Consider the following 11,991-nt stretch of genomic DNA (forward strand, 5'->3'; position numbering starts at 1 on the left):
TTCTGTCGCATGTCTGTGATCGATACTATTTTTCTCTTACTTTGATAGCTTTTTCTTACGCTGCGTGTTTCTAATAGTTACACGAATGCTGGGCCTGCAGTCTCGACAAAGATAGCGATCGCTTAACGACAAAATTCGGTCGATAAGTCCTAACGATCCGATCGTAACGATTTTTGGTAGTCTCTACTGCCAAAACTATCGAGTGTCATCGCAAAGTTACCGAATATTTTCGGTAAGATAACGATTTATCGTTATGTCATAGAATTTCCTTGCGACAGTTTTTGACAGCCCGCTAAGTGATAGCTACTATCGATATCGTTCCTATATTTGTTTATTTTACGTCAGAAAATATTAAATAAATAGTAATTTAATAAATAATGGCTTCTGAATATTTAGCATGGGACTTAGTTGTGCTCGAGCACAGACGCGATGTGCTTATGGGTCGACAAATAGCACGAAACAAGCGAAACGATGAAAATCCCTTGGATTTGGAGGATGGCCAATTTCTTCAAATGTATAGAATTTCAAAGGAAATGTTTCACAGGCTACTAAGTGAACTGCGTCCATCTCTCCAAAGACGACGGCCTTACGGACTTTCTGTGGAGTCCCAAGTAAGTGTCTTTGCGACCTACCGTGCATAAATAATATTTCTATAATATATTTTTCTTATAACTAAGGTTGAACTTTTTAAATTTTCTTCTTATTAGATACTGACGGCACTCCGATTTTACGCATGTGGGTGCTACCAACAACCTGTTGGCTTGCAGTGGGGTTGTAGCATGAGCCAAAAATCTGTTAGCCGAGTCATCCGGGCTGTAACTTCGGCAATAAATGAAAACTTTTAAGAAAATATATTAAATTTCCAATGACTCAAGGAGAACGCCATGCGGCAAAACAGAAATTTAGAAATGCCCCACAGCCATTCCCAGGGGTAATTGGAGCCATTGATTGCACCCATATAAAAATTTTAGCTCCTAAGACCAATGAGGAGTCTTATGTGAGTGGTCACCATGAGGGCCATTCATTAAATGTGCAAGCTGTAAGTTGACCTTCAGTTCTATAATATCTAAAAATATTGTTTGAAAAATATGTACTTACATATTTAATATATTACAGGTGTGTGACCCTGATCTTATTATTTTAAATATTAATGCTCGATGGCCAGGAGCGAGACATGATGCTCACATATGGGCAAATTCACCGGTGCGCTCAACAATGAAGCGACATTTTGAAAATGGGGACCGCCGTGCTTGGCTGCTTGGTAAATAAATGAACATTATAAATCTGCCTCGAAGAGGTTGCCCATTCGACTTCTGAAATTACTTTGTATTTTTAATCTTTTAGGTGATGATGGATATCCTCTGGAACCGTGGTTAATGACTCCCATAAAACATCAACAGCCTGGCACACCGGAATATAAATATACCGAAGCACACTGCTCAGCTAGGAACATCATAGAAAGATGCTTCGGTGTGCTAAAATCTGTGTTTAGATGTCTATCACACCAACGCCAGTTAATGTACGAACCCTATATGGCTGGCCTAATAATTAACGCATGTGCAGTGCTCCACAATATGCGGATAACATATAAATTACCGGAACCAGAGTCCACCACATCCATGCAGCTGGTGGATAATAGTAGATTCCATGATGATATGTTAGAAGTTACAGGTAACTTATGAACTGATTTTTTATTTTACTATGTATGTATACCTAACACCAATACATTTTATTTTTGTTATGCAGGTTCTGGGCGAGCTGTTGCAGAGCGCATAAGAAGAAGGCTAATTAACACTAGTTTCACATAATTATTATACTTTTTTCATTTATGTACTGTTTCAAATAAAAACATTTTATATCATTTATTATTTTTATTTATGTAATTATTTATTGCGTCAGCTATTTTGTTTCCGACTTTTACCAATTGCAGCGTCGCCTCGGCTTGTACCTTGGCTGCCTCAGCCTGCATCTTGGCAGCATCTGCTTGCGCTTGAGCAGCAGTTGCCAGCATCTAAAAAACGTTGGATTTACTGAATGTGTCTTAATGTTCTCTAGCATGCTAGTGTGTATAATAATTAAGAGGAAATTTACACTATAACACACCTTCATTGTAGCAGCATTTGCTTCTGCAACTGCTAGAAATTCTCGTCGAGCTGCACTATATTGCTCAGAAACACTTTGGCGAGGATTCAGATCTGAAAATACCCAAAATTATTGGTATTGTAGGAATTATTGGCTGACCCACCTGCAGAACTAATGTTTTATTATAAATAAAATTTAAGCTTACTCCTCTTTCTTCTGGGTCTCTGTCGCAGTGGTGGTGTTGATGATGCAACAGTTTCTGTCCTTCTGCCACGTACTGCTGGAATTATCAATTATAACACATTAAATAAAAATCAATGAAAATAAACATAGGTGAGCAAAATAACTGCAACTTACTCATTTGTAGTACTGGCGACTGAGGGGCATCTTGCACTTGTTCTTGGATGGGTGGTGGTGAAGAACCAGCCGTTGCTCTGCTGTCATTGATTGCTAAAATATTTTGTTAATTAATATTTTGGTAACATTAGTGTACAGATGTATACACATAATAAAATATATTATAGCAGTAACCAACTAGTTACTAAAAACTCCAACTTACTTGTTTCAGTCGGTAACAATTCCACAAAATCTCTAGCTGTAATAAAATAAATAGTAACATTAAAATTAAAATAATTATATTTTGAATTGAGTACCTATTAATTTAAAAACTTACCCTGAGAATGAGGTAAGGTGAGAACCTCAGAGATTACCACCCCAGCCTCCATCTCATGTTGTAATAACTGTAAATAACAATAAAAGTATTTTTAGTGTTATCAACATTCAAAGATTGAGAATATTAAATTGTATTGAATACAATAATCACAACTTACATCTTCCTCTGGCATAGCGTCCGGGCAGTCTGTCCCAAAGGAATAATCTGCCCCAACTATTGAAATTATCCGGCTCTCGGCCTCGGTCAGGGGAGCAGTGCTGACGCCGGTTGCCGGTACGTTTTGTTCTTTTTAATTTTGCCGCCTTACTGCAAGCGCGGCTTTTAAGTCTCTCAAACCTACAATTAGAATAATTAACTCAAGTAAATAATAAAAAAAAACTGACGTGGCATGTACATGCTTATAATTAAAACCAATTCAATCTTTGAAAAAGACTTACCGTCATCCACTGCTCTGGTGTCTTTCTAGACCCGTTAGGGAGATTATTGAGCTCCTCGGCAACCTCCCTCCAGCCCGTTTCGAAATTTTCCCGGCCCTGCAAGCCGGTAAATTTCCGCGTGTGCAAATATGGACGCGCTTCTAATATTGATAGTAGTGCATCAATTTGAGCGGGTGTAACACGAGGGCTACGCAGACGCTTACGCCTGAAACATTAAAGTAGTCATTATGTAAACACAGAATACTTCGGATGTATACAAAGTATTCAATTTAGTAAGTACCAAGAATAGGAATAAAAAATTCTCGTTGTAGATGTACTTACCTGACGCTCAAGCTGCTGGCACCCGGCAGGCCTGCGCCTGTTTCAATGACTTCACCGTCCATGAATAGTAATGAATACACCGTTCTCCTTTATTATTATTATAAATCAAACCAATGTTCATGCACAAACAAACTTGACATTGACAGTTTGTTTATGTTCTATGTCTGTATTGCAAGTACGCAAACTATTAAGATCTTTAATATGTGTTTTCTTAAAAAACGGTATGTTTTACTTACACGGTTCGATGCAAAAAGTTTTAATATGATAAGGTTCATCTATTTTCTTTATAATTGTCAAAGGAAACAAAATTGGTTGTGCAAATCTTGTCTACCATTTCTCCCTATAATACAAGGATTTTTTTTACATGCAACATTTTAATACAAATTCACCGCACTATGAATACGGTTTTCGCTATCGTACCGACACGAATATGTCATGATAATTAGCGATGTTGCCCGCTATCTCGGCTGTCGAGACTTGCGTTTATCGTTACTGTCGTTATGGCAAGCGAATATTTTCGTTAATATTTAGCGACTGTCAGTTTGCGATCGAATCGCTATCTTATGTCGAGACTGCAGGCCCTGGGCTGATCTTAATGAGCGCACAAGCTCATGAGGTGTACAACACATTCTGATTCTAAGTGATATCTTTAATTTCTATCTCCCTTATTTATTTATAAGAGGAGTTTTTATCTTGCTTTAATTAAGCTCAATAAGGATACTGGTCATATTGGTTTTAAAGTAAATAGATGAACTTATGTATCGTTTAAAAGCTATATTATCACACCAGTTATTCAAATAACTGTATGGTCGTATAAAAAGCGAAGCATAAGAGAAGCTTAGTATATTTAAATAAGTTGCATAACAACGATTCTGTCACCGTACGACGTCGCACCGACATACAGATCGGTTCGTTGCCATTGTATGATAATCGTGACCTTCACTTTATGGGCGTGTATATTATCACCCCCAATATTCATAGAAATGTATATTTGACTATCGCGTATTTCTTTTTTTTTCTTTTCTTTATGTCTTTGCTTGGGCTACAGACTTCCGAACTTCCATAATTTCGAAGATTAGTTTTTACCTTCGAAAGGCATTCCAATATATGTGTGTAGGTGGACACTAGGCTAGGTGTATTTGCTAGAAAGTCCTATGTGCACACAAGATTACATCCAAATCCTATAAGCCGTGCTACGAATCGAATTTATACATAGGCTACTACAACTTCTAAACAAAACAGAATTTCTCGTAGTCATTCGTAGCCAGTGTAATTTAAACGTATTTCTATTAAATTAGTAAATCTCTATCTGATTGATGTTATTCAAATTCAACACAGGAAATACTGGATGTTGAAAGAAGTGTTAAATGTCCCTCCAAGAAGGGTAGTGACCGTAAGGAAAGTAGCGCTGCGCGGAGGCAGGCGAGCGTTGCGCAAGCCTTCTCCACGTGTAAACAGTCGGGCTTGAGTGCTCCACGCCGTGTAAGCTGCCCGTGATATATCCCCAACTACTTTGTGGTCTGGCCACTTTTGTAGCGTTTTAAGTTTAAGACATGTGTAATATTTTGGATTGATTTGGTATACGACCAAATCTTTCACATTTTAGTTGGAAAAGTAACTAGGGCTTGTACTTTTTAAATTTATACATATTATATTCAATTTAGCTACATGCCTATATACTTCCTAATACAATGTTTTAACCCTTGATTTTCCTAATGGTACCTGAATCATGTTGATCATGTTATTACCGTCATTAGTGGACGAGATGAACTTCTTGAACGTTAAGTAATACGAAATGAGAAGATAAAATGCCTAAATTTCCGTGTCATATTGTATCGCATGAGTTGCGTGAATTCCACCTTTCTCTGATGTCCGCTCACGGCCCCGATGCAGCGATGGCCGCCTGCGGCCGCGGTTTTGGGAGTTACCTTGCGCAAACGCGTCCCACACGTGTGCATCCGAAAGGCGCACTCATCATTCTTTGCACCGTTAGTTTTTCCTACTTCTCAGCAGGTATATTATAGCGATGCGCATATCGTAAAAGTAGGAATGTTTAATTAGAGAAAGGGCTTCACGGTAGGTACTCGGACTGTTCGAGATGATTCGAAGGGAGTATAGGCCGGAGATGAAAGGTTCGATGCGATGGAATAGAAGATTTCGTACTTTAAAACTAACCTTATTAAATCTCAATGGGTTTGGATAGGGGTGACGTTAGATGATCTACGAAAATTCCCCCGGAGAGTTGCCCTCGCGACGACGGCGTCACGTCGTTGCAGGCGAATCGGCGGCTGCGCGGGCGGTGATCGAGAGGCCCCAGCGGGTGCGCACCGCCCGCCGCGCCCTCTGCGCCTTGAGCCGCGCGCCCCGCACCCCCGCCCCGCCGCGTCGCCTCCCTCACACACCACAACGCAGGAAAATTTTATTACTAGGCACCGCTGATGGCACCGCCAACTCACAACGTGACGTGGACATTACCAATGTCATATCGAAAATTGCATATTATTGTCATTGTAGGTAATAAGTAAAAATGCTAGGACTACTATTCTTTTGTGTAGATAGGTACTCAATTATTGCAAAAAAATACCACGTCCAAGACTAGACAGGATCTGAAATCTGTTTTGTGGTGAAACAGGAATTTAGTGATCTGCTCATAAGAGCTTAATTTAAAATCAAACTGTATTTTTACATAAACTCATAACGTAGAAAATTATGGTGATTAAAAGCTTAGCGTAGGTACATAGGTATTACATGACAAACTAAGTACCTACCTGCTAGCCCTCTCAATAGGTAAGTGGTAGGTATTTCTTCAAAAGAAAGGATGTGTAATGTGGTTTAGGTACTAGGCAATGACAGCTTTTAAACCTAACTTAATGATCTATGGCATTAAAGGATGCCTTATGTTGAATTAATTTATTCAAAAATAATATCCTTAAGCTTTGGTGTCTTGTCCAAAAAAACAGGGTCATAAAAAATGTGTTTGCTATTCTATCAATAGGATTGTGTCTACACAATCACGATATTAAAAAAATCAAGGCTTGTTTATGTTAATATCAAGATTTTCAAGAATTTAACACCTGTCTGATAAATTAAAACTACTCTTTTAACAACTTATGTGGTGTAATATATGTATGTATTAAGTGATAAAAGTGCTGTATTCAGTGGCGTAGCGTCGGTATCTGCCGCCCGGGGCAGTTGTCGATTTTGCCGCCCCTTCCCGTGTATTTTTTTTAACAAGTGTTACTGGCCGTTTGTCATTTTTAACCGACTTCAAAAAAAGGGATTTTTTATTGTATCGACGTTAAAAATCATCAAATGACCCTTCCCGCTGTGGGTTACGCGCGGTGAGGGAGTGTCAGTCTCTTACTGACTAAACACCGTCGTGTTCCGCCGAAGGCCTTTTATGTTCCAGAGCCGCGGTAACTCTTTCGAACAACCCGCAGCCCCGGCAGAAGAGAGAGGTTCTCAAGTAGACTTTTCTTTTATATCTTTGTTACCTAAATTCTTGAAGGTGTTAAATTTCCAAATGCGCGAGCGAAGCGAGCGCGAAATTTTTATCGGACTTTAAACAAAAATTACGTAAAATTTAGCCCAAACGTATTTAAGTTCTTGTTTGTTGACAGATGCAAAAATAAGGGCATGTCATTTTTGAATACGCGAGCGAAGCGAGCGCGAAATTTTTATCGGACTTAAACCAAATATTACGTAAAATTTAGCCCAAACGTACTTAACTTTTTGTTTGTTGATAGATGCAAAAATAAGGGCATATCATTTTTGAATACGCGAGCGAAGCGAGCGCGAAATTTTTATCGGACTTAAACCAAATATTACGTAAAATATAGCCCAAACGTACTTGACGTTTTGCCTGTTGACAAATGCAAAAATAAGAGCCACAATATAGTTTCTGAATACGCGAGCGAAGCGAGCGCGAAATTTTTTATCGGACTTAAACCAAATATTACGTAAAATTTAGCCCAAACGTACTTAACTTTTTGTTTGTTGATAAATGCAAAATTAAGCGCATACAGGTACTGAATACGCGAGCGAAGCGAGCGCGAAATTTTAATTATTTTTTATTTAAGACTCAAAACCAAAATTACGTAAAATGTAGTGTCACGTGTGTTTTAAGTACCTGACAATAATTAATTTTAATTTTAAAAAGTTTCAACTTTCTTGTTTAATGTTTTGTTATTGTTAGACAGTTTTATGTAGTTGCGAACAATTTTTTTTAATTGGGTAAATTTTGCCGCCCCCTAAAAGCTGCCGCCCGGGGAATTTGCCCCCCCTGCCCCCCCCACGCTACGCCACTGGCTGTATTGAAGTTACGTAGCACTGATTGGTATGTGTGCCTATGAAGCTGAAGTAATAAATCATGTCTCTAACTTCAAAATTAGAAGACAAAGAAATATCAATTTAAATTTTAAAAGTACTTAAGTGAAAAAACATGGTAATAGGTATGATACTAGATGACTGACAAGATGCAACGGCAGCACCGACTCAGTGCTTACGAAAATAAAAGCTAGACACGCTTTAGGCAAATAAAATCTATATTCAAACTTTTACATAAAAAAATATGAATAAAAAAACTACTACCTACCACACATTTTATACGTTGGTCGTGTAGGTGAGTCCGCGAGTAGCGTCTCACGTGGACACTGCGAGTGTGCGATTCATTATAGATGGCGCCATTGTTGGGTCCAATCGCCAACATTGGCGCCAAGCATTTGGCATTAGAACATAGAAATCATAGAACAAAGATCACGCAGGACGCGAGGGGCGAGCGTGTCCTACAATAATCAGAAGGTCATGGCAGGGTCTGCGCCACTTCGCTCGCCACGATAAGCGCCCGTCCACTCTACTAACCTCATGGAGTGTTCGTATGTAGATAGGTACCTACCTAGCTCTAAGTAAGTACCTGTGTTATTCTAATGCATGCTACCTATTGATTTCAAAACTTATATTACTTATATTAAGATTTTCATTGTCGGAAAAGAATTTTCATGAATGTCCTCAGCGATTAGAAATGCTTAATGCTTTGCAAGAAGCAGTTATGAAATTAAAATAACTTTCGCGTTAAGGTAGGTACATATTATAAAGGTACTTAAAACCTCAATACATTAGAAAATCCGTTTTTCCCTGTTAAATATTAAAACGTATTAAAATCAGTACCTAATAGCTGACGAGTCAATTTAGTTGACCTGACGAAATGTTCATAAACCACCTACACCTGAAAATACCACCGGAAATGAACATTTACGGTACAGAGATTACGATTGGGGTCAGTCTACTGCGATGCGACGTGGGGTACGTTCGATTGTGATGCAAATTCCCTGCTTCCGCCGAGGGGACGCAACAGGTGGGGGTCGAATCTACCGACTGTCAACACGCAATCACTGCTCATCAGTTTTTGACGTTCTTGTAATATACAAAGAGATCAAGCACAAATATGGGAGGTACGAGAGCAAATTGGGGAGAGTAGTTAATTTTCGTAAAAAGGAAAAGACGGTCATAACAACGTCAGAAATATGAAGTGTTGCTTGAAGGAAAACAGTCCTAAAAATCGGAGAAAATTGTAAAATTACGAGGCTAATGTAAACTTTTAAAATGTTCTACCGACATTCTTAGCAACTGTAACTGATACTTTAAATGGTACCTAGAATCCTAGATTATTTACGAATATTAGATGTATGCAACGTTAGCAATGAAGACATCGTTACGTAAGGTTAGACGTTGCCTTCGGTGCTGGACATAAACTCACTGCATTACGGTTTCCTTATCTCACAATTGCAAGCAGTAACTCTCGATAATGGAAATACACTCACTATGTTCTACGTAATTACTTGCTGTACGACAAACGTGCGCTGTTTTAATATATCGTGGATACTTCTGAGGTTGTGGCTTTGTCACTATAACTTGGGATTCACTTCCCGGGCGCAGGTTTGCAATATTACCCCAATATAGTAGAATTCAACATAATTTTATAGGCAATACGTAATAATAATCAATTTATTATCAAGAATAAGAGTGCAACAGTTATTTATTTAAAACCTCTAGTGATTGACTGACATTTATTTAAGAATTTAAGAATTCTTTCGCCAAAGCTTTAACGCCGAATACTTAGAGCCTAATGTAAATCGGTGTGTTTTCTCCGAAGACTGTTAAAAAGTTATGGCGTTCAGTTAGTAATTAATCGGGCAAAATATTGATTTGTATACATATTAGGCCTTTACATGAATTTAGTTCAAAAATTATTTTAGTTTTACTAAATTATTACACCATTAGTGCATAATTCGGAATGATTTTTTTCAGGAAAATCAAGCAATGCTTTTCCTACATCCTTTTTTAATACGAAATACTAATAGTAATGGGTATTAAATTAAATGTATTAATACATAATACTGTAAGTGCCTCTGTAGAAAATCATTTGTCTTTTTCTGTAGCTACTTGCGTTATTGCGTAGGTATAATACAGTCAGAGTTTTGCGCCCCCTAAGGATATTTTTAAGCTACGATTTATGCGACCGGAACTCTAGATTTTAATAAAATACTGTAGGAATGAGGGACGTTACAGACCGTCGGCCAACCGTGCGCGTACGCAGGGGGCGGCCACCCCGGCGCGCGGTCATTCACCCGTGTCCCCCCCCCCTGTCCTCGCAATCACAGCCCTTTGTGAGGCACGCTGAGGGCTACTCGGAGAGGGCAAGGACTCCATTTCTTTGTTTTGAAATGCCTTCTAAGTTTGAGAGGGCTCGCTCGCAGGTACAACAGAGTCGGACCAACTCGTTTTAAACGAAATAATGAGAGTACAGACAGAAACATTAGATAAACCACCCCGAAAATAGAACTTGGTCATTGGTTCCGTTAAAAATATAAGTAGGTACTTAATTTATCAGATTCCAACTAAGTATAGTGTGGGTACCTGCGTGATATGTATAATTTAAGGGGTTATCACAAAGTGACATCCTTACTTAATATTTATACTTTTTGCCCCAATTGTAAACGGTACCAAAAGATTATGCACATAGATAATGGGCATCCTATCATGTGGGATATAAAGGTTTAGTCCCAAAATATTGTAAAGTATCCATATTTCAATAAGTTGATATTTTTGTCCCGTAACATGGTAATATAGCAATTCGTTTTAAATATTAAAGCAATCTTTAAGAGTAACCTACTTGAAACTCATTGAAAAGACATTTCAATATGAAATATGTTGTTGCTCATTTATATTAGGTTAAAATGTGAATACCAATCTCAGAGTACGTGATAGCAAATGAGGTTTGAATACTTTGAATATTAAACGGAATGTTTCAAGCACCCTGTTACCCTTAGAGTCAATTGGTAGAATAATTTAAACGTTTTTAGATTAGTCGAACCAGTGCAACGCAATCATTGAAAGACCTTTTTGAATAAGTTTTATTCGTACATTCCCTTACATATCGTTGCTTATCCTCCAGCAGGTACTGTAAGGAGCTTACGAAGAAGTTTTAATGAAGTATTTGCTTTCTTAAACCACAGGGTATTTGTAGTATTTATCGTGATCACACGTGGTTTCGTCCTGGTCGATGTAACAGCAACAATTGTTCAAATTACGTCCATTTCCTTAATTAAATCATGGAGCAACCCTCGCTTCCCTTAAAATAATTCCAGTGAGGGTACCAGAGCGTATGGTACGAGTCACTCTCCCATGGAGGCACCCTTCGATATTAAACATGTTAAACGTTGTAACCGCGTGCTTCGGAACGTCAAGTGCATCATTATGTTAATTGGCAGGGGTATTTTGATACAAAAGAAAAAAAAAATCGCAGAAGGTTGGTGGTAAAGAAAATGTAATAAAGTGTGATAGTTTCTCGTCGTCCTTCGATCATAAGTTTGTTCAGTTTTTAACGCAGACAAAAGTATACCGAGCTAGATACGTACATAAACTTGAATAAACTGCAGAAAGGTAAATATACCTATTAGTGCTTTTTCACTAAATACAAATCAAGAAATCCAATACCTCGACCTAACGAAATAACTTAATCCAGACAGACTTAAAAAAAGGACTAAGATAGTAAAAGAAGAACAAAAAATAAAAATGCACCCTTCGACCGAATCGTCCGGTAAATGAACAATAAAAAACAAAACGCAGTCTCACCCCACCCGCATGCCAGGACGCTGCACCCACTCCATCGTGTCAAATTCAACTGAATTTACTGCATTACAATCCTAACACTTACCAGTACAACATACACAGGGCACACAAATATCAACCTTATTAGTATTTTCATAAAGACGATATTAATTCATTCAAATTTGAAAAAAGTTTTGAGAGGGTGAACCATGAGGGTAGTTTGTTTCTATCAATGGTTTTATTATTTCAATCGTAACAATTACTAAAAAGGCAATCGCCGGAGCGGAAAATTGGTTATTTAAGTGATTACTGTGTTGACATGCATAGCTTCCTACATAAATGTATGTATAGGAATTTAAGGAACAACCA

At 38.1% G+C, this 11,991-nt stretch overlaps 3 protein-coding genes across 3 annotated transcripts in view; 1 reads left to right on the top strand and 2 right to left on the bottom strand.

The window, feature by feature from the left end:
• The window catches only part of LOC110377462 (protein tramtrack, alpha isoform), a 30,699-nt gene extending 24,858 nt beyond the window's left edge, over nt 1-5,841 (bottom strand). Inside the window, exon 1 of the mRNA XM_049842586.2 lies at nt 5,689-5,841. The gene's annotated coding sequence lies outside the window, so the exon portion shown is untranslated. The remainder of the gene's footprint in view (nt 1-5,688) is intronic.
• Nucleotides 93-1,861, top strand: LOC135116936 (putative nuclease HARBI1). Its single transcript, XM_064034798.1, has 5 exons — nt 93-611; nt 708-1,039; nt 1,117-1,261; nt 1,345-1,671; nt 1,747-1,861. Exons 2-5 carry the CDS (start codon nt 866-868, stop codon nt 1,806-1,808), a joined length of 708 nt encoding a protein of 235 aa, XP_063890868.1. The 5' UTR covers nt 93-611; nt 708-865; the 3' UTR covers nt 1,809-1,861.
• LOC135116937 (uncharacterized) lies at nt 1,852-3,016 on the bottom strand. Its single transcript, XM_064034799.1, has 7 exons — nt 2,913-3,016; nt 2,756-2,822; nt 2,642-2,677; nt 2,440-2,532; nt 2,288-2,362; nt 2,104-2,195; nt 1,852-2,011 (listed from the first exon to the last, which is right to left on the bottom strand). Exons 1-7 carry the CDS (start codon nt 2,925-2,927, stop codon nt 1,859-1,861), a joined length of 531 nt encoding a protein of 176 aa, XP_063890869.1. The 5' UTR covers nt 2,928-3,016; the 3' UTR covers nt 1,852-1,858.
• Nucleotides 5,842-11,991: the final 6,150 nt, after the last annotated feature.

The sequence above is a fragment of the Helicoverpa armigera genome, chromosome 5, assembly GCF_030705265.1.
Source record: "Helicoverpa armigera isolate CAAS_96S chromosome 5, ASM3070526v1, whole genome shotgun sequence".
NCBI classification, from domain to species: domain Eukaryota; kingdom Metazoa; phylum Arthropoda; class Insecta; order Lepidoptera; family Noctuidae; genus Helicoverpa; species Helicoverpa armigera.

What these genes read in the sequence shown, in the direction of transcription:
- LOC135116936 (XM_064034798.1), top strand. Translation starts at nt 866, where the DNA reads ATGACTCAAGGAGAACGCCATGCGGCAAAACAGAAATTTAGAAATGCC. An exon ending in CCGCCGTGCTTGGCTGCTTG is followed by an intron (nt 1,262 to 1,344) that starts GTAAATAAATGA and finishes TTAATCTTTTAG; the next exon opens with GTGATGATGGATATCCTCTG. An exon ending in TGATATGTTAGAAGTTACAG is followed by an intron (nt 1,672 to 1,746) that starts GTAACTTATGAA and finishes TTTGTTATGCAG; the next exon opens with GTTCTGGGCGAGCTGTTGCA.
- LOC135116937 (XM_064034799.1), bottom strand. An exon ending in CACCTTACCTCATTCTCAGG is followed by an intron (nt 2,678 to 2,755) that starts GTAAGTTTTTAA and finishes ATTTTATTACAG; the next exon opens with CTAGAGATTTTGTGGAATTG. An exon ending in GTCGCCAGTACTACAAATGA is followed by an intron (nt 2,363 to 2,439) that starts GTAAGTTGCAGT and finishes TGATAATTCCAG; the next exon opens with CAGTACGTGGCAGAAGGACA.